The sequence below is a fragment of the Sciurus vulgaris genome (assembly GCF_902686455.1).
Source record: "Sciurus vulgaris genome assembly, chromosome: 4".
Lineage (NCBI taxonomy): Eukaryota > Metazoa > Chordata > Mammalia > Rodentia > Sciuridae > Sciurus > Sciurus vulgaris.
Window position 1 is genome coordinate 72430062 of NC_136464.1, and position 22526 is coordinate 72452587.

Below are 22526 nucleotides of genomic sequence, written 5' to 3' on the forward strand. Positions count from 1 at the left end.
TTGAGTAACTATGTGTTTCTACCTAACATACATTATTTATTCCTCATTACCACCCATATTACTGATTATAAGAATCTGGGAAATTTGCCCAAGATTACAGAGATAGTATGTGGTGTCCATATTTTGAACATAGATCTTTGGTTTTAAAGTCTATATTAATTCTCTATTGCTACATAGCAATATTATCAAAATTTAGTGCCTTAAATCAACATACATTTATTATCTCAGTTTCTTTGGGTTAAAATTCCAGGCACAGCATCTCCAGGTCTTCTGCCAAGTCTCACAAGACTGTGATGAAAGAGGTATCAGGGCTGCAGCCTAATCTGAGACATGACTAAACATCCACTTTCAAGTCATTTAGGTCGTAGGAACAGTTCTGTTCCTTGTGGTTATGGGATCAAAAATTTTAATGTTCTATTGATTATCAGTTGAAGATTAGTACCCTGAACTCCTGGAGTCAGCCCACAGTTCCTTGATATATGTGCCTCCCAACTTGGCTGATTGCTTTGTCAAAGTCATCAAGGAAGAGAGAGGGGGAAAGAGATACTCAACAACATAGATAAGAGAATTTCATGTAGTGTTACCATGTAATCATCTTCAAGGAAACACAGACTTCCCATAACTTGTGCCATATGCTTTTGGGAAAAGAAAGTCCCACCCATAGTGAAGGGAAAGATATCATGCAAGGCATAAATCCAGGAGTCAGGCATCATAGGGATATCTTAAGAGGTTGTCCACCAGAAACAGTTTTTACCTTTTTAAAATTCAGGACCCGGCTTCTGTGTTTAACATTATTCTCTCTACGCAGTGGAAAATAGGTAGCATCATTTTTCCATGAGACATCAGCTCAATTTGTTCACTTTTAAATTGTACTCCTAAGATAATTTTCACTTTTATTGGTCTGTCTTTAATACCCACCATCCTTTTTTATGGGCAGCAAGCTTGTAATGTCAGAGGTTGTATCTACCTCTGTATCTATATTTATGATATGGGGATATTAGTTCTAGTGTTAGGTCATCAGTGATTACATTGTATTATTCTCCTATATATTACTTTAGAATCATTTCCATCTGAATCCATTTAGCTTTTGTTGAAAAAGATTATACAGCATAGTATTTCAAACAGTGAATTTATGAATCTACAGGATTTTTGTGTAAGTTTCCAAATAACTCAATGCACAACATATAAAGTTTTCATTTTTAAGAGTATGTTTGAATATTTCCAATAAAAAAGGGAGATGGAAGGAAAGAAGATTTAAATAGTGAAGACATAGAACACAGTTTTATTTTTGGATCTGATTTTACTAAGTAGGAAATCTTGGCTAGGTCATTTGAACTCTAGGGACAGGGAGAGGTGGAGGGATTAGTTTTATGTTTCTTTTTCTGGTTCATACATACATACACAAGTGTTGTGAAGAGATTCTAATTCTATCATCCTAAGTTTATGCTTTTGATTCAGTTTTCATTGGATAAATTACATACAAGCAAAGAAAATATAAACTCTGTATAAAGATGCATTCTGTGTGCACATTTTGCTTAATTCACAGTGTGGAATAGATATTAGGAATAGACTAAATATCAAGGTATTTACATCAGTTCCTAAAGAAAAAAAAGCAAAGAATAGAAGAATATTCTCTATTTTTGAAGCTTTATACTGGGAAATTTATGTAATGCTTGATATATACATCATCACCTTTATCATTAAGAAAAATAAATTTTAAAATATTGTTGAGTAGCATATAGGTCCGTGTTAGAGGACTTACGTAGCATGTGTGTGGTTCTGGGTTTGACCCTCATCCCATGAAAATAAATAAATTAATTAAATAAATAAATAAACAAAATTTTAAAAGAACATTTTACCTAAGAAATATGAATGAAGTTCCCATTAACAAAGCCTCTCATTTTAATTTAGATTTTAAGGGAAAGTATAGTTTTGCAAAGCAGTATGCTTAAAATATTTGTAAACTTTTATTTAACTGCTATTGACTTGATGGTTATCATTTTTCACCTTTAGCAAGAATTACATATGGTTAATATATTTCTAGCAATCAAATTATAATCCAACCAAAATGAGTCCATATTTCTTTCATGAATGAAGACATGATAAATCTCCTGCCAAAGTTTTCTAAGAAATCTAAATATAATATGTACATATGTATAACCATACTATATAGTTTATATCTTTGTAAATTACACAAGAAATAAAAGCAAGAATCAGCAACTGGGATGGATTCAAACTAAATAGCTTTCTCTCAGCAAAGGAAACTCTCAGCAAAGGAAACTATCAGCAATGTGAAGAGAGAACCTACAGAGTGGGAGAAAATCTTTGCCACTCATACTTCAGATACAGCACTAATTTCCAGAATATATAAAGAACTCAAAAAACTCTACACCAAGAATACAAATAACCCAATCAACAAATGGGCTAAGGAAATGAACAGACACTTCACTGAAGAAGATCCACAAGCAATTAACAGATATATGAAAAAAAATGTTCAACATCTTTAGTAATAAGAGAAATATAAATCAAAACTACCCTAAGATTCCATCTCACCCCAATTAGAATGGCGATTATGAAGAATACTAGCAACAATATGTTTTGGTGAGGATGTGGAGAAAAAGGTACACTCATACATTGCTGGTGGGGCTGCAAATTAGTGCAGCCACTCTGGAAAGCAGTGTGGAGATTCCTTAGAAAACTTGGTATGGAACTATCATTTGACCCAGCTATCTCACTCCTTGGCCTATACCCAAAGGACTTAAAATAAGCACACTACAGAGGTACAGCCACAACAATGTTCATAACTGCTCAATTCACTATAGCCAAATTGTGGAGCCAACCTAGATGCCCTTCAATTGATGAATGGATAAAGAAACTGTGGTATAAATATACAATGGAATATTACTCAACCATAAAGAATAATAAAATTACGGCATTTGCAGGTAAATGGATGAAATTGGAGAATATCATGCTAAGTGTGATAAGCCAATCTCAAAAAACCAAAGGACAAATGATCTCACTGATAAGCGGATGATGACACATAATGGGGGGTGGGAGAGGAGCAAGAATGGAGGGAGGAGGGACTGTATAGAAGGATAAGAGGGGTGGGAGGGGTGCAGGGGTAAGAAGAAAAAAAAATAACAGAATGAATCAAAAACTATTACCCTAGGTAAATGTATGGTTACACAAATGGTATGCCTCTACTTCATGTACAGAGAAACAAGATGTATTCCATGTGTTTACAATAAAAATGAATGAAAAAAAAAATCAAAGGAGAAAGACTACTGCCAGAATGATCCTGCAAAGTTTCAATAAAAACAAGGATCTGAGCATGAGAATAGTCTTGTTTAAGTCTGATGACCTTGGAATCTAAATATTACTTAATACCAACTATATAATGTGCTTGTTCCCTGATTAATCTCACTGGAACACTACATATTACCTGCATTTTCACTTTTTAAAATGTGTTTTGATCAAATAAGTACATTTGGGAACTTTGTTCTTGTTGGCAGGGAATAACATGCAAGAAAAAGCAATAGATGCTTTTGGTTATATGATGTAAGCCACCTTCTTTTACATGGCTATAAATGGAGAAACAGTTGAAGATTAGTAGAATCCATATTGATTATATACCTTTGAATAATTAATTATTTTAGAGGACCAAGTGGTGGGTTCTAGGCAGAGAAATTTTTTAAGAATTTGGAATGAATCCAGTCAATTACTCGCTATCTCTGTAGAACATACTCTTTCAGCTTCATTGAATTAGGTTAATTAGAAAGGCAGTGGACCTCCCTCCCCACTGTCACTTTCACAATATTTTTAGAGATTAATGCATTGTTATTTAAAGAAGCAAATAATTTCTGCAGGAAAATATTTCATATGAAATTATAATTTATACCACACATATATTTTGTTTTATAATATTCAAGACATGTATATTGTGTATATGTGCATGTATGTGTATGTATGTGTGTGTTTGTGTATCACAAACATATATACACATATACATGTATCCTAACAGAACCAAATACTACTGGGATGACCAAAAAGTATTCAGTATAAAGTTCTTTTCTAGTATGACTTTGTATTTGTTGAATATGATCCCTTCCAGCTAAGACTTAAATCTAGTTTGAATTTTCATGGAAAAATTCAAAGTCGTCTGAGGTTAGGAACTTAAAAAATGGAGTCACTGCAATCCTGGATGGACTGCATGGCCATAGGCATGTAATGCAGGAAGACCTGGCACAGGGTTTTCTTTACAAGGGTATCTAAAGGGAGTGATCCTTCCCTCCCTGTGTTCTAAATTCCAATAATAATTAGTTTAGATTCAAGTATTTTGAATCTATATAAATTCTTCCTGACAGATTGCCCCATCTATGTGGTAAACAAACATAACCCTAGCTTTGTGACATGAGCAGTAGATTTGGTTTACAAAGACTTCTGTGACTTATTTTACGTTAGCCTTACAGGTTTTTTTTTTCCAAATGGAGTTATGACATCAATAACTATGACCATTGCTCACATTGTTTAAGTTCTTTTTCGTATCAGAGACTACGGTTAGCAATTTGAATGAGTTATCTCATTTAGTCTTCAAAGCAATCTCATGAACTTTTTTGATGCAAATTACCTTATATGTAATTGATAAGTGGGAAAAGGAAATTGGAATAATGAGGAAGTTGTATTGATTCTTAAGCTATTTTCCATTAAATTTATGTTTTGACACAATCTAGAAAAGCTTCTTTTTCACAATTAAAAGAAAAACTTTGCTATATGAGAAGATCATAAAGGGAAAAAAATGAAAACCTACTGGAGCATCTTTGTTTAGTGAAAGTAAAATTTACTTTAGTGTCTACATGAACAGGTATCCTTAATAATGGGTTAAATTCTCTAGAGAGTCTGGAAGTACTGAGCTTCAGAGTTATTTCTCTGAAATAAAATAACAGACTAATAAAGATTAATGACATGCAAAGTTTTCATTTTTAAAATTTACTTTTCTGTTTTTTAAATTTAAATTAACTTTTAAATGATGCATAAAATATAAAAATTGTATATTCTAGTGGCAATTATATTACCATATAATGTTTAGTACATGTATACATTGTGTAATGTTTAAATCGGGGTAAGCATATCTATTTAGAGCAAGTTATTCTCAATAATTTGAAATATGAAGCACACATTTCAATAACTGTGATGCATGGCTAAAATACCACTAAAACATCTAACTGTGCTAATGATTTTATTGCAATTATGATTATTTTAGTTTTTGTTACTATTCTAGATACAAGAACACAAGTCCGTTCCAGGAACATACAAATGCTATTATAGTACCAATTATGGTACAGATTTGGAGTAAGAGGGCATTGTGGATAATCTTTCCTTTTCACATAGCTGGAAGTGGACAGCTAGGATAAATTATAATCACATCAATTCCAAGGTCAGCTCTCTTAATTTATGAGATACAAATATACGTTTAATTCATTTTCTTTATCCAAATAGCCAACACTTTTATTATGATGAAAGAAAATCTTCATGTAAAGGGAGTCTGGTCTTTGGTATCACCTATTCTGCAAGGCAGGTTTCTTCAAGATCAGCACCAATAGCTGATATTATTTATTTATTCATTTTTTTCTGAGAATATATTTATTAAATCAAAGAAAAAAAGAAAATGAAATAACTGGGCAATAAGGAAGAAAAGACAGTTAGATGAACTTCAGAATGAACCTATTTGCAAGTACAGGAAGAGGAGCACATCAGATTTCTTTTAATCCCCTTCCTATATGAGAGGCAGGCTGTGATGCTTAGCCATTACACAGCTGTTGCTATTTGACAAATGTCTCCTTTACAAAATATGGAAAGTCTATTTGGGGGGTTCTGGGTAAATGAATGACACCTGAAGAAGCATCTGTGGGTGTCCTGGTTCAGGTCCAGTATTTCCTCCTATGTCATAATTGGATCTTTCCTCTTTATTTCAGTTCTCCAGGGAAGGTTTTTATTACAGCAGTCTTATTCTATCAAATTAATTATTGTCCCAAGTCCTGTTTATCCTCATTTCAACTCTGGTTTCAGTTGATTGCTTTATTGTCATGGGATATGTCATTTTATTTCAATAATATTCCTTGTTCTGTCTCATATTAGAAACACTCAGCTGTCTTATTTGTGTTGCACTGTGTATCCTATCCTCTCATGTTTTGCAGTGTCTGTCTTTATATTTAGACTGAAGTCAAGGATGGGAATGTATTTTAAATATCACATGTGACGGGTTAAATAGCAGGTTTTTGTGAGAGGGAAGCTTGCAAGCAAGAAAGGCTTTAAAGGAGCACATTGTCCCAATAAGCCTGGGTTATACTGCTGCTGAGCTACCCACCTGCACTGTCTTAGAATACCAGCTGCCCACATCTAGACATTTGAAGACCTGTGCAAAGAAACATTCCCCCTCCTTGGATGGAAAAGGGTGATAGTTTCTGGTTTAAGACTGAACTCAGTTTGTGCGTTTCCTATCTTTCTAAGCACAGGGGTTAAGTAGTTAGAAGAACAGAATTGTCTAGGCCGGAGAATGAGCACCATAGGTTAATCTTAAAAAAGCAACATTGATCCTTGCACTAAGTGTGACTTAGACTGGTGCTCCTTCTTTTCCTCAACTTTTAATCTAGGGCGATATGGCATATGAAAGTCTTGAGAGATTTTTGGCAATATGAATGGTGAGAATACAAACAAAGATCACATAATGTTCTGCTTTTTAGTCACTAACGGTAGAAACACTGCTAAGTTTCAATCATTGAAGGGCATTGTGGTGTGCTGAGAGCACAATAAAGATTTAAATCTCCATGAAACTTAAAAACATCATTTAATAAATTGTAAGTCCAGATAGAATTTTTTTGTTTCACTGCTATAGTAGAGGTGAAGAGTGCTATTAAAATCTTTTCTATCTTTGTTTATAAAGGAGAGCTCAATGCACCTGCCTTGGTGTGCCCATTTGGTGTACATGTACACTACAGAGAAGCTTGCTGTTGCTGTTCTTATGCACTGAGTCAAGGCATAAAAATTAACATTAGTTGATTTGTATTTATTTTTTTAAATCAGAAAATAAGAGTACCATTTGTTTTCTTAATTACATCTGGAAGCAGGCTGAATACATTTTTAAAGATGAGTTGTATAAAGTATTTGCAAACAAATGTGCACTGGAGGCTTGAACATATACTTTGACAGACTTACAGGTCAGAAAATGGCATCAACCTCTGACCTGCACTTTAGGGAGTCCTCTCTGAAGGTTATACATTTACCAAGTGAATCACAAACTAGTAAGATAGGTTTCACCCAATATTTACATTTTTACATGATAGCACATGAAAAACTAAAAGAAAAAGTTCTGTTATTCAGAAAAGTCTGTGCTAGAGAGAGAGAAAGAGAGAGAGTTAGTTTAAATGTTATTTAGGTTGGTTGATCCAAAGGAAAAACAAAAAAATGGCTCCTTATAAAAATCCCTTAGAAAATCTCCTGGATATAGTTATTTTTATTAAATTACTTGGAATGTCTCACAAAGAAATCCCCTTTCTTTGTTGTAGCTATATAACAGAATTACATTTAGACCAATTTTATGCCTAAAAAAAACCAAGGCTCTTAGATTTCTCTCATATTCTTTAAGCCAGATTCACATTTATGGATTATCTATATATCCTTGTGTGCTATCCTAAAGCAAGGAGTTTTCTAGATATTTGCCATTTATCCTACCATCTTCAGGAGAGTACATTTTTATTTGCATAGCCACATCCCTTCTACAGCCATAAGTTTAATAAAATGGATCGATTGAAAATGATTGCCGTAAGCCATAGTACATTATTGTTTGGCAAGGAGATCACTGCTGGGGGTGGGGGTGGGAGGATGAGATTTTAGTTGCATCAATGCCTTTTGTGTTCAACTTATGAAATGCTTGGACTCTTTAACAGAGTAGGAATGATTAGAGACTTACTCTCTTTTCAACTCTTATTTAAGAACTGTCTACAATTCAGCCTGCTGAAAATATAATCGGAAAGCAAGCATGGAAATGTTACATTGGAACAGCCTGTTGTTCTACTCGAGTACCCCAGACATGTCTTAAAGAAGAATGGCTTCCATTGTGTGTCTGCTCACTAGTTTTGTCTTTCACATTAAGATTTATGTTTTATGGATTTGCTTTAAGATAAAAGAAAGAGATGCTATTCTCACCCTGGGAGACTCTGCTGCTGCTTTATCTCTTCCGTTTTCTTCTTCTATCTTATTTTCACGATATCTCTTTTCATATCAGAAGTCTTACTGAGTGAATTGAAGTATCAGACTCTGTTATTACAGGCATTTCCTTTTGTTCAGGATAAAATTCAGTGATAACTCCTGGGAGAAGTGATGGACAGGGAAGAGAAGAGATTCATGTCGTTAAAAGGAAACAAGAAGTAGATGATGAAACTCACCAAGTGTTTGAATCTCTTCCTCCCATCTCCATCTCCTCTCAAAATCATTTATAAATGGTATAATGAAGCTATTTTTTTTTTTGCCTTTTGAGCAGTAGAAAATTTTCTATATTATGTTACATATACAGTTGAATATTTTTTGCTTAATAAAGATTTGTAAGACAGCTGCGGTTTAAGAATATAATCTTTGCTAAAGAATGCATATGCATAGAATATGGTTTCAAATAACTTTCTTTGGTTTGCAGGTACGATTCTGGTGGACAACATGCTGATAAAAGGGACTGCTGGAGGACCAGACCCCACCATAGAACTCTCTTTAAAGGACAACGTGGATTACTGGGTGTTGTTGGATCCTGTTAAACAAATGCTTTTCCTGAACAGCACAGGCAGAGTTCTGGACAGAGATGTTAGTGTTTTGTTTCAAATTTTGTCCCTGTGTTATAACTTTATTATCATTTAACTGTCTGCATATGTTTCTTGATACAATATTCAATTTTCTTTATGTAATTGGAGTTTATTTCCTGCATATTTCAACAGAAAAATTAACTTCTTGAAAGAATCATGAGAAAGGAAAGGAACATCTGTGTCTGAGAGAACCATTAAATTTCCCTTTTAATATCCTGGAAGCTTGTCAGATTTCTGAACAAGAAGAGAATAGAGTGTATATAATAGGGAGGTGGTATGGTTGGCAAAGTAGAACAGGCATGGCTATAATTCATCTCTCTCCAACAATGGCAAAATTTAAGAGTGTCTCTCAGAAGTTGGCTTGAGAACAGAGGTTTGGGGGGTGCCCTCAAATTTCACTGTTCTTGCAAGTTTTAAGCATTGGTAGAAGGATATGACAATGTGTTTATGTGGCTATAAGAAAAAATAAAAGAAAGTGAGCAAATTTTCTGGCACTGTCCTAGTCCAGTAGTTCTTTAGCAGCATGACGTAAGTACTTTGTTCTTAGGAAAGGTAAACTATCAAAGTTGCTCAATGACTCACTTTTGAAAAAGATGAAAAACTTGAGTGGATTTAAGTAGCTCCCTCATGTTACTTTGTTTTCATATGCATAGCCATCTTTCTCATGGACAGAGAAGGAAAGTGAGGGTGAGTTGATAGTAACCAGTAATTAATGTACAGGGCTCTAGAAAATTCAGGGAGTATGTCTAAACATGCCTACCCACGAAGTTTCCAGTTTATGGAACCTAAACATCAGGTATACAGCTTAGTGAGCCTGAATTACCTCACATCATTGCTCAGGGTTTATGACCCACTCTACAGCAGTTTAGGAGAAGATGATCGCTTAATCTTTCATGTCTGAAATGTGGAGTCTTTAATAAATCTCAATTTGCCCCTTATTTTAGTGTGGTTTACTATGTCCTTTACTACCTTTGAATCTGTGAATTTTTGTGAATTGCCCTATCTATGGTCTCAGTGCTCTTAGCCTATCATTCATCAAAGTGCAAGGGCTTTTATTCTGAAAAATACTTAACCCAGTGCACATCCGTTGTGTGCAAAGCATAGACCACTACTGCTAGACAATTAGTGAGGTAAATCAGTACTTTTATTCTAAATCTAATTGCAACTGGAAGTTTTTATTTTATACAATTGTAAAATAATATAAGCACATGGAAAACACATGAGAAAATAAAAAGCCTATGTGTGAATATATTTTTGCCAACTAGGGAAAATAACATTTAGTATTTATCCTGCCACATGTATTTTAAGCATATATTATATATACATTTAATACTTACTAATTATAATTGGATCATACTGTAAATTATACTTTCAGCCTGATTTTCATGTAACTAGTGATACACATAATTCCATGTGAATGAAGATATATTTCCATAAACATTTTAATAGCTGCATAGTGTTTTGTGGAGGAACAGATCAGGAATATTTTATGTATGTGTGCTGGGGATTGAACCCAGTGCTTCTTTGCATGTGATAGGCATATGCTATACCACTGAGCTACATCCACCACCCTGGCTGTATTTCTTAAACCAATCTTTTATTTTGACATCAAGTTTGTTTGCAGTTTTTAGTGATTACAAAATGCCACAGTGAGACTTTTTGTAGATGCATCATTGTGTACTTGTCCACTTTTTTTAAAAAATGAAGATGAGCTCACCCTCATTAAATTACTGGGATGGATAGTTTTATGTTGTTGACTAATTAGTCCTATAGATATATTATATCTACACACTTTGGCATCAACACTGCTAACTTACTAGAGTTTGTGAAATAATAATATCATTTAAGCATGTGAAATGATTTCACTCTTCTTGAAGAGCTATTATTTGTTTTTACTTTCTTGTTTTAACTTTATGTTTATCGAGTTGAAGTAATTGTTTCTTTCTTGGTTATTTATCTCAGTGGTCCTAGGTCACAATGCTTTCTAAAAAAACAAAAACAAAAACTAAAAACAGCTAGCAGATAATTCATTTGCAAAAAGTGTGAGTGCCTTTTTTTTCACAGTGCATTTATAAACAGTGTTCTCCAGTCTTAGCATAATGTATCAATAATGTGATATTTACATACATATTTTTATGTGTTAAATTTTAATTTAAAGTATGAATAATTTATTTAATTCAAAAGCTAAATATTGACAAGTTATATATTATATTATTATGAATAAATACCAAACTATTTATAGTTATTTTTAAATATAGGGCATTTACCTGAAATATAATCCTTTGGGTTATTGCCAGTATTCTTTGAACTGTTCATTTTATGACTGTAATGAATCATAATAAAAAATACAAATGCTCTGAATAGCAAAACAAAACCAAAAATCAGGATTTAACCTTATGAACAATGACATAGACTCCATATTATGATCACAAATGAGAGTTCCTTTAATAGTTCTGATTTTGAAAACTGTTGCAGAAAATTTTTAGTGAAAATATTCCACTGAGTCCTTGACATACAGTGATTCTTTTCTAAAAATATTGTTTTAATCAAACATGTTTAGCTTATAAGGAAAGTTCAAAAATGCCTTCAAATGAATGCTAGTTTGTCAGGAGAATACTAAAATATCAGCACAATAAAAATGAAGTCAGTTTGTTTTCAGGAGGATTGAAGTTTACCAGGGACAGAAGAAAACTATTTGATTTTGGATCACAAAAGATAGCTTTCTCTTTGTGAATATTCTCTATTCTTCTTCCTGTAGACCAAATTATACTTAAAATTTTTGCACTTATGATTCTTTGTCATTTCCTTATTTTAGATTTGACTTTAGTTCTTTTTGATGTTCACTGCATCCCAGATCACTATAAACATATTTTTTTCAAGTGAACTTTTTGTTTTGAAATTGTTGTTTTAACTGTACAAATATGGGGCATAATGTGACATTTTGATACATCTATATAGTGTGCAATGATCATATCAAGATAATTTACCCTCATTGATTTTCCATCTTCTTATCATTACTTCTATGAGGAGACTTTGAAGAGTCTCTCTTTTAGTTATTCATAAAATACATAGTAGGTTATTGCAAAATATAGCCATCTCATCTTCTGCAGAACACTATAACTTATTACTTCTCTCTAACTGTACCTGGGTACCTGGCACCTAGCTTCCCAGTTTGCCCCCTTCCTCTCCCTTTCCCAGCCTCTCATGATCACTATTTTACATTCTCATTGACTTTCATTTTAACACCCACATTTGAGGAGAACATGTGATATTTGTCTTTGTCTGTCCGATCATAATGCTCTTCATTTTTCATTCATTTTGCTGCAGATGGGATATCGTGCTTTCGTATGGCTGAATAATATTCTATTATGTATATATGCCATATTCTCCCTTTCCATTCATCTATTTACGTGCTCATTTTGACTCTATATCTTAGCTATTATGAATGGTGCAACAACAAACATGAGTTACATATTTTTCTTCAATATACTAGAATATATTCCTTTTGATATATTCCTAAAAGTGGTGTAGTTGGATCATATGGTAGATCTACTTTTAGTTTCTTGAGAAACTATAGTTCTTCTTAGGTGCTATACTAATTAATATTCCCACTAACAGCGAGGTGATTCTCTCTTCTCATCCTAATCAGCATTTGTTACTTTTTGGCTTTTTGATGAAAGCCAGTGTAACTGGGGTTAAATGATATGTCATTATGTGATTGTTTTTGTTTTGTTTTGTGTTTTGGTACTGGGGATTAAACCCCAGAGCACTTAACCACTGAGCTACATCCCTGTCCTTTTTATATTTTATTTAGAGATAGGATCTTACTTAGTTACTTAAGGTTTCTCTAAGTTGCTATGACTGACTTTGTACCTGAGATCCTCCTGCCTCAGCCTCCCTGGCTGATGGGATTATCCATGTGCCACTGCACCTGGGTCATTGTGGTGTTGACTTGCAATCCCTGGACGAGTATTGAAATTAAGCATTTTTTTCATAAATTTGTTGGTGATTTGAATATTTTCCTTTTAGAAGTAACTGTATCCTTTGCCTATGTTAATTGTGTTGTTTTTAATCAAATCCTTTAAGTTCTTTATTTTGATTATTTGACCTTGTCAGATGAATAGTTGCAAAACAGCCCCATTCTGCAGGCTGTTTCTTCACTCTGTTGATGGTTTCCTTTGCTGAGAAAAACCTTTTAGTTTAATATAATCCCATTTGTCTATTTTTGCCTCTGCTTCCTGTACATTTGGAGTATTATCCAAAAAAAGTGTTACCTGTGTACCTATGGTTTGATGTGTTTCCCAATGTTTTCTTCTGGTAGTTTTAATTTTGGGGTTTACATTGAGGTCTTTGATCCATTTTGCCTTTACCTTTATGTAGATTGAGAGAGTTCAAGTTTGTATTTCTACGTGTGAATATCCAGTTTACAGACTGACTATGGTCATTGTTTTATTTTATTTATTTATTTTTCTCAGTTAGGGAAGGAAACACCAGCTAAATAGTTATTGACTTGAATCAATTGTAGCCAAAGAAGGTGTGGTGAAGTCATGTGGTAGATCCATATTCAGTTGAAATTGTCCTTTGATGAACTCTTAGTGGAAGTTTTTGTTTTTGTTTTTTTTCCAGGGAAGTCATCCAAATTATGTTTTCTATGATTTAGTCATTGAGGCCATAAATAATCTATTATTTGCACAATTATGGTTGTATAGAACTAAAAACAAATTTAATATAAACCAAAATATTTTAGCATTAAATGTTAAAAAATAAAATGATAGTTTCATGAGACTTTCTGAGGATAAAATTAAGACATAAAATATCAAACTTCAAATATTTTATTTGATTAGAAAACTTCATATGAAATTGTTTGAATACGAACTGTTGGTCTGTAAGTCTTGCTCTTATTGTCCTTTTTTTGTTTTTTATTTTCATTTCTGTTCAGTAAAGTTACATAAATTTACTTTTCTTATAAAAAGAAAAGCCTATAAAATCAATAGTCAAGAATGATACAACAACCAAAATATGATGTCTACTGTGTAAATTAATAGTCTTTATAATAAAGGAAAATCACATAAGAATCTTTAAAATGCAAATTGTCTCCTGTGGTGAATAGTATTTAATCATTAACCAGGCATAAAATAATTCTAATTAAGATGATATCAAAAATTAAAATAATAGTAAGAAAAAAATGTGATTCCAGTACAGTCCTTTAATAGTTACATCAAACTCTGTGAAAAATTTTTAAAAATTTGAATATTCAAAAATTATGTTCACGATAATACCAAATATCTTAACCCATCCTCTTTGAGAGTGTAAGCTGGTAGCTGCATAAGGAGTTTGACTAGTTTACCCAGACCACTATTTAATTACTACTACTTTAGCATAACTTTAGTATAAGCTCCCTCAGTTCTCACTTGGAGTTTAGGATAATCTCTTAATTATTAACTTGACTACTGTTCTTGATTAAGTCTGTTCTAGATTCAGTACACCAATGAAGAGTTCTGACCTTCTCAGGAACTAACTTTTCATTGCCAATTGTTTTATTTCACCCTCAGAGTTTTCTATGATCAAGTCATATTCAGCCTTTATTAGTTCTTTTACTTAAATATATATAGATTACACTAGGAAAATAGAATTTAGTTGCTATACAATCTAGGTTTTTGTTTTCTTTTAACTCAAGTTTTGAAATCAGTTTGTCTAGTAAAGTACATTAAACGTTATCTACTATCAAGACATGTCTTCAAAGGTACTGTATACAAAAACCTACTTCCTAATAGTAACACTGATATCTCATCCCTCGGTCTATATTCCATAACATTTTTATAGTCTTTTATTATACATTCAACCTAAATTTTATGCTCATTTAATACCAATTTTATAAGATTGGTTTTTAGTATCCAAAGGCTAGGTCGTATTACTCTAATCCCAACCCATATGGAATTTTGCACATAACAAATACCTACTATTAAAGAATAAAACAAACAGAATTCATTGTGAAAAAACTACAGATTTGTCCAAATATTGAACATACCTACTATATTCTCTAATCAATACTTTCTTCTGTAGGTATCTAATGAAAATCAACTTTTTAATTTCTTCCTTGAAAAATAATTTTTAGAAAATACTGTCTTATTTCCTATTACTTTCTTCCATATGTGAGATAATGAAGACTTTTCGTAAAGGTAGTAAATACAAAGGAGGAAAAATCATGATAAAAACTGTTAACTGTTATGAGGATTCAACATATTTTGCCTATGTTTTATGAAAAACAAAATAAATTCTTATTGATTTGCTAAAAATTATCCTCCTCCAAATAATGAGCTTTCAAATCATTAAGCCTCACAAGTAATGTGATTTCTAGAAAAAAACACAATTCACCTTAAATTGTAGAAAAGTATCTCCATTGTTCACATCAAAAAAAAAATCTCATTTTGCATGTTAAAATCCTAGGTAATTGTATGAGAAACATAACATTTTCTACTTTTGTTCTTTTAAATTACAAAATTTATATGTGTTTTTGGAAAACATCTTCCCTAACTGCACCCTACCAGTATCACTTTTCTAACGTGACTACTGTCAACCACTTATGTGTCATCCCTGATCCACATATCAAAACATATACACATACATACAGTGATGTATAAATATGCTAGTACACTTTCAGAGTTTTATGTTACGCATTCATTTTGAAATTAGGAGAACACTTTGCATTCCTAAATATATTTGAATGGCTAATCTTTTAAAATGATTACCTGAACACAATTCATATGTAGCTTTTTACCTCTTTTGTTTCATGAGTGAAGACATTAAGGAGAATTTAAGATGATAAAAATTACGGTGACTGACATTTTTCCACTTATGAAAGATAAACTAAAATTTCCTTAGCACATTCCTAAGCACTTTGGAGTCTCTAAACTCTCACTAATCATCTTAGAAGAACTGTACTTGCTGTATTTATGACCTTAACAGCAGAATAGAATCTATTTCAAGGCAAAATTACACTGTGTTATATATTAGCCACAGGGAATTCTTGACTTCAGTATAATCCACTGTGATTGGGATTTATGGCCTGCTATGTTCCATCCTATGCTACCAAGAGTTGCACAGGGAGCTCAAGTTGAGAGTGACAACAATTCCAGGTGACCTAGTTATGTCTAATTTATGGATACTTAGCAAGACTAAGTGGGGCTCAGTGCAAGCTGCATTTGATCCTCTGAAAAGATTGTGACCTTTCTGTCTCAGTGCAACCACTCAATGTAGACTTAGAAGTGGAGATGGAATGGTTTTATATTCTCTCTTGAAGTGTTTAGAAGAACATAATTTACTTCACAGTGTTCCAAGAGTTGTGCTAGGGACTAACAGCACAAACATTTATCCTGTTGTTACTTTATGATTAAACTATGCAGAACCTTCTTTAAAACGTCTATTAGTGCAAATGTTTTTAAACTGTTAGTAAAGATAGAGGTCATTTAATTCAAATTATTTCCTGAAATCTTATAAGATCTAGTCTTTTTAAATGGTCTTTTATCCTCTATCTTCCATATTTTCAATGATGGGGCTTGCTAGTCCATTCTATTCTGTGCTGCTTTGGATTAAGGGGAAAAAAAAAAAAAAAAACTCTACTTATATTGAAAGCATATGCTTTGAATACATTTTATTCATTTTTCTTATTTCTGCTGTCTGAAACTATAATGAAGGAACTATTAGAGTTCTTTTTTTTAATTATGCCATTTACTTATGTGGCAAACCTCTTTTTTTATTTTAACCATTCTCAAATTTATATTACATTCCCAGTGTTCAAACTTCACATCCTATTCACATAAAAAATGGTGCCTGTTGCAAGCCACCTTTTTTGCACTGGACATTAGCAATGAATAATATCTACGTTAGTGTTCCAGCAGCCCTTTAAGTTGCTGACATGAAAAATCAGCTTTTAAACATCAAAATTTCATTATATGTTTATATTGATGTTTATAGTCATTTATTATATTTGATTGATTGCATTATTTCTATAACAAATTGGAGAATTTATGATTAATATAATAAAAATTTATCATTGTTATTATATTTATATACATACGTATATATTATTTTGAACTTTGTGACATTCACAGACTTATACACAACATAACTTATATTTAGTGTTTAAAAGTGAAATGAGTAGATATCAGAACAGGGGACTCTGTGGAATCTCACTAGAGATATTCCTACATATTATTTCTAAATATAAAAATTCAGGCATGTATAAATAAACTGTCTTTTTGTTACTGGACATGAAATATCTTGAAATTAACTATTGCTTTTCTTCAGTTTAGGTGGTTTCTATAGCATTTTTCTCATTTACAAATGTGGCATGTGATATTTTTAATGAACATATCCTGGATCCCAGTGGTCACTGGTATATTTTTAATTTGTTTTAGTACAAATATTTAATAATTTATCTTATATTCCAAAATTATTAGCTCATATTTCATACATTTCTTTTGTTTGTTTTTGGAGATTTTGCTTTTTAATTTTTTTGGAAAGACTCATAATGGTTTTACATATTTGTGAGGTATAATATGATATTTGGATTCATGTGTGCATTTAGTAGTGATCAGCTCATGAAAATTATCCTAGACTTGGGAGACTAGTGGAAAATAAAGAAACAGAAAGATTGGTCAATGGGTACAAGATTATTATTTAACAGAAGGAATGAGTTTTGGTGTTCTAAGGCACAGCAGGGTGAATTTACTGAACAATAACGTATTGTATATCTCAGGATAGTTAAAGAGAGGGATTTGAATGTACTCATATAAAGAAATGATAAAGTAAAGGTAATGGAAATTTAGCTTTTTTAGATATACAAGAGTAGTTTACATCTATCATATGCATTTATGTGTTCAGCTGGGACAATCCCATGTAATATAGTTCTATGAAATTAGTGTAACTCATATTCCTATTTTCAGAGTTAAATGAACTCAACACAGACAGATTTTTCAATTTTCCTGAATCTTACAGTTAGTAGTTTCTGGAATTAGAATGAGAAGCCAAATAGTAGTCTCTTTTGGTATCCATTTATCTGTCCTAGGAACAATGTGTTAATGGATCAAGTGATAGCTATTACTAAAACAAACCCCAAGGTTTCATGAGACTTTATTTCTAGTCAAGAACTGAAATAAATATATGAAGTATATATTACACCAACTTGTGGAAGAAAAATGCAATGTAGAAAATAGTGGGGGAGGAAGTTGAAAAGAGGGAAGCAGGCTGGAGACAATTTTTAAAATGTTGTGGTCCTGGGGCTGGGGTGATAGCTCAGTTGGTACAGTGCTTGTCTTGCAAGCACAGAGCCCTGGGTTCAATCCCCAGCACTGCAAAAAAAAAAAAAAAAAAAAAAAAAATGTTGTGGTCCTGATATGTTATCCTTTCTTTCTTTTTTTTTTTTTTTTTTTTTTTGTACCCAGGAATTGAACCCACTGCTGGTTATGTTATCCTGATAAACTGATGTATGTAGAGAAAATATTTTGTAAGCTTAAAAGATATTTGCGAATCACAAAGAAGTGTTTTGTAGTGTTCTGCCTCTCACTCTGGATTCAAATATGGCAGATGTGCATCTCAACCCTACAGGCTCTTAGCTATGGGACCTGAGTCAACAAGGGTCACTTTAATGACCACTTTCTCCTTTCAAAAGATTTATCATAAAAAGTAATTAGGCAAGGGAACATATATATAATATGTATTGAAATATCGGAATATTATTTATAATGACAAAAATCGGTAGTTTGATATTTCTCATTGTTATTATAAAATAACATAAATTAAGCTATAAGCTTATAATGGAGTACTACAAAATTGCATAACTTCATAGTAGCATTACACCAAACTACTTGAGTAAATCTCGATTAACAAACATGAGATGATGATGATGTGTGTGTAACAGATATATATTTAGAAAAGGAAAATATGAATAAAATAAGCATGTACTGTTGTAGAGTGAGAAAGTTTGGTTGGGTTGTGAGTGATGTTTCTTCTTTTGACTATATTTTAATATTTATTAGTAAAAAGCATATATTATAATGAAAATTTACACGAACACTTAAATTCATACAACTTCTCTTCTCCAAGGCTGTGTGTATTCATTAATGCATTTTTTTTATTAAAAATAGTTTATATCATTGCTTCTTTAACTTTTATAGGGAAAAACTTTGCTTCATCACATCAAATCTCAGCATTAGTTTTATGGATTTATTTATCAGTAGTACTTGAAGCATAGCACTACTTGAAGCCCTATGTTTGAGATATGAAAGTAAGCAATGAGATTATTATAATCATCCTCTCCAGTCGTCTGAATAATAGGAAAATTGCCCCTTATTTAGATTACTGTAACTTGAAAATGATCAAGTATAAAAAATTGTATCGAATGAACATGTTTTGATAATGATGAGAAGCTTTAATTTCAATTGGTTTTTCACAAACTGTAACTTCTACATTACAGCCACCAATGAACATCCACTCCATTGTGGTGCAAGTCCAGTGCATCAACAAGAAGGTAGGCACCGTCATCTACCATGAAGTGCGAATTGTGGTGAGGGATAGGAATGACAACTCACCTACCTTCAAACACGAAAGCTACTATGCCACAGTGAACGAGGTCAGTTTCTACCTGCTCTTTGTGTCATTTTTGTTGATATATGTACCTGACTGTATATTATTCTTATTTTTAATAAATTATTCCTTTATCATAATAGACTTGTTTAGAAATACTAAGAAAACATTTTTAGGAATGGTATTTAGAAGAAATGTATTATGAGCGACTTCTGCTATGATTCACATGGCTATAAAAAAAGTTCATTGACCCAAGAAATTTTCATTTTTGATCACCTTAGAAAATTTGTTGTCTAAATCTACTACATGTTTACTGAAGCAAAACAGGAGTTACTGATTCTTTTTTTTCTTTATTGTTCAACGTAATTAGAAGCTATTTTGAAAATCTATACTCCAAACTGATTCTTATTGTATAGCAGTGGTCTAATTGTACCTCTGAGGCAGCTTTACTAATTAAAAACTGGAAGAAAATAACTGAAATTCTATTAATTTGAAGGTTCTTGCTCAGTTTTAAGACCAAGTTCTGGCATATCAAAAAAATGCAAATATGAATCACTACTGAATTCTTATAAGGAAAAGCTGCTCAAATTAGCAAAAACCTTTAAAAGTAATCTTCTTGCTTTTATTAGAATTTTTGTTATTGTTATTTGTTGTTTGGGTTGTTTGTTTGTTTTCCCTTTGAATTAAAATCCGTGAGCCAAGGATCTGTCTTAACTATTTTTTATAAAACAGTAATTAATCTATTAAGTTTGGTTTAGTTCATTAAACCAGGGAATATTTTAAAAGTACCTCTAATGTCATTTATTATGTGTACTTTAGACACATAGAAAAATAAATTGAATTAATATGATAATCCATATTTTAACAGATCACTTTTACCTCTAAGTTTTTTATATTAATTTTCAAAATACATGCCTTCTTTATAGGAGAAAATCAGTGTAATTTGATTATTAAAAATAGTATTAGCCTTTAATCTTTTCTTTCCCTTTTAAATTAATTAAATATATTTTAGTTCAATATTATTCTCTTCATACGAAATTAGAGAAATTATGTTCCACATGAGATGGGATTTCCTAAATTACATTACTTAAAAAATAAACAACTCCTATTTTAAGTAGCTTGACCAGAACAAACTGCAAGTTAGTAAATGCTGAATATCTTGAAAACACTTTTAATAGGTTTCTGCAGTAATGACAGATGATAATTGATTGCCATGAAATTGGTTTCAAATACAAATAAATTTTTTTTCTTTCTTTTTTTTAGCATCTGAAGTGTAGCCTTTGAATTAGATTTTGCTTTGTTTGCTTTGAGGGTTAACTTCATTTGAATATAAACTAATAAGTGAGCTATATTAGGCAACATGTCATTGGAAAATCTGTTCTTATAGCACATTTGATTGCTTCTGGATCTTTGACTATAGTTCATTTTTCTTACAGAAACTTATAAAGCTTCCTTTGAATTTTAAAGCATCGTATGTGATTTGATTATTCCCACTCCCTTCTCCAACCTTTTCAGTGCCTTGTTGAAAAATAACTTTCTCAAATAACATTCTAATGATGTCACTGTATTCTTCAGAAATTGTGTACTTTCTCATTATTGTCAGGACAAAGGCCACCTCTTTGACAGACCTTCAAATTCTTGCCTTCAAATATCACCATTTGTCAATGCAGTCTTAATTTCAAATTCTCACTGATAATGGTTTATGCTACCCAAAATGACTTCCTCACATTCCACAGGTGATTCCATTTAATGGGCTTTGCTCACACTGTTCATTGAGATCTTCTTTATTTTCAATTCACCAAGTTTCATCCCTCTTTTAAAATTTGGTTTAGGATCTATTTTCCAGAAGTTACCCCTCCCTGACTTTTCATAATTATTGATCTTCAATTCCTCTGAATTTCTACACTATTTGGATTAATGACAGAGTGATAAAATTCATGAACAAGTTAAACATTTTATCTTAGACTGTATTTTGAGAAGCCCCGTTTCCTTTCCAAAGCTGTTTATATGTGGTTGAACCTATACCTTCCTTGCAATACATTTCCCTATAGCCATCTAAAGTAAGCTTGTTCCATTTATTACAACAGTTACAACTTCTAAGATTTTTTCCCATACTGCCTCATATCTATTTTTTGAGGGAACAAAACTAAAAACTGAATTTAAACCTGGAAACAATCACAAGAAAAAATAAAATTCAATTTTTCTCATCTTATATTTAGTCAAGTTGTCCTTTCATAGTAATAGTTCTTAGTTTTATTAACTTGAATTTTTACAATGCTGTCTACTATGTTGCCTGTAAAATAAGATTAAATGAATTGCTTTTACCTTCTGTGAAATTGCAAGATATTTTTCATGATATTTTCTCTTTTTTGATATTTTCTCTTTCTACAAGTTATGCAGTTAATTCAGTAAAGACTAGAAAGTTCCAAATTTTAAAAAATCCCGAGTTTGATAGATTGTTGGTGTCAAAATATTTCAAACTTCATTAAAATACAAAAAAGACAGGTATAAAGTCATTATCACAGATTTATCAAAGAAGCTTCCAAACTTAAGGTTCTGATTAGTCATTCTTTTCAGTCACTATGAGTAAATGGAGATGTGGAGTAATAGCATCAATTGTTAAATAGTAAATTGGTCAGAAAATTGGGAATAACTCAAATTCTTTGTTCAGTCGTTCCTCCACTACTCATTAATAAGCATCCTAGTCAGCTGGCAAAACTACTTTCATGTACCTGTTATTAAAAATAAATATCAGAGTTTGCATTTATGGGCTTATATGGTATTACAGCATATCATAATCAAAATCAGTACTTCTATAAGCACACTAAATTCTACCCTCTTACACTCTTTGTAAACATGTTCTTCTATTAGTGTGTCAAGAATTCACCAAAACATTATTAAGTTCTTTATTTAAATGTCAAGTAAGGATTGTGAAAAGGTTTATAATTCCTTATTTATGAGAAAGATATAAGACATTCTAAGTATTTTTATCTCTTTGGGTAATTAGAGATTCTCAATTAATTTTGGACTATTGTATCATTAAGTAATTAGACTGGCTATTTGAAGCATAAATTACACAGTAGAATTCTGATCATT

General features: G+C 32.0%; 1 protein-coding gene across 1 annotated transcript in view; it reads left to right on the top strand.

Annotated features, from left to right (window-relative positions):
* The window catches only part of PCDH15 (protocadherin related 15), a gene marked incomplete at its 3' end in the record, with an annotated part of 922351 nt that overhangs the window by 391689 nt on the left and 508136 nt on the right, over nucleotides 1–22526 (top strand). Inside the window, exons 4-5 of the mRNA XM_079136109.1 lie at nucleotides 8687–8847; nucleotides 19321–19476. Of these exons, the coding sequence (XP_078992235.1) occupies nucleotides 8687–8847; nucleotides 19321–19476 (317 nt within the window). The remainder of the gene's footprint in view (nucleotides 1–8686; nucleotides 8848–19320; nucleotides 19477–22526) is intronic.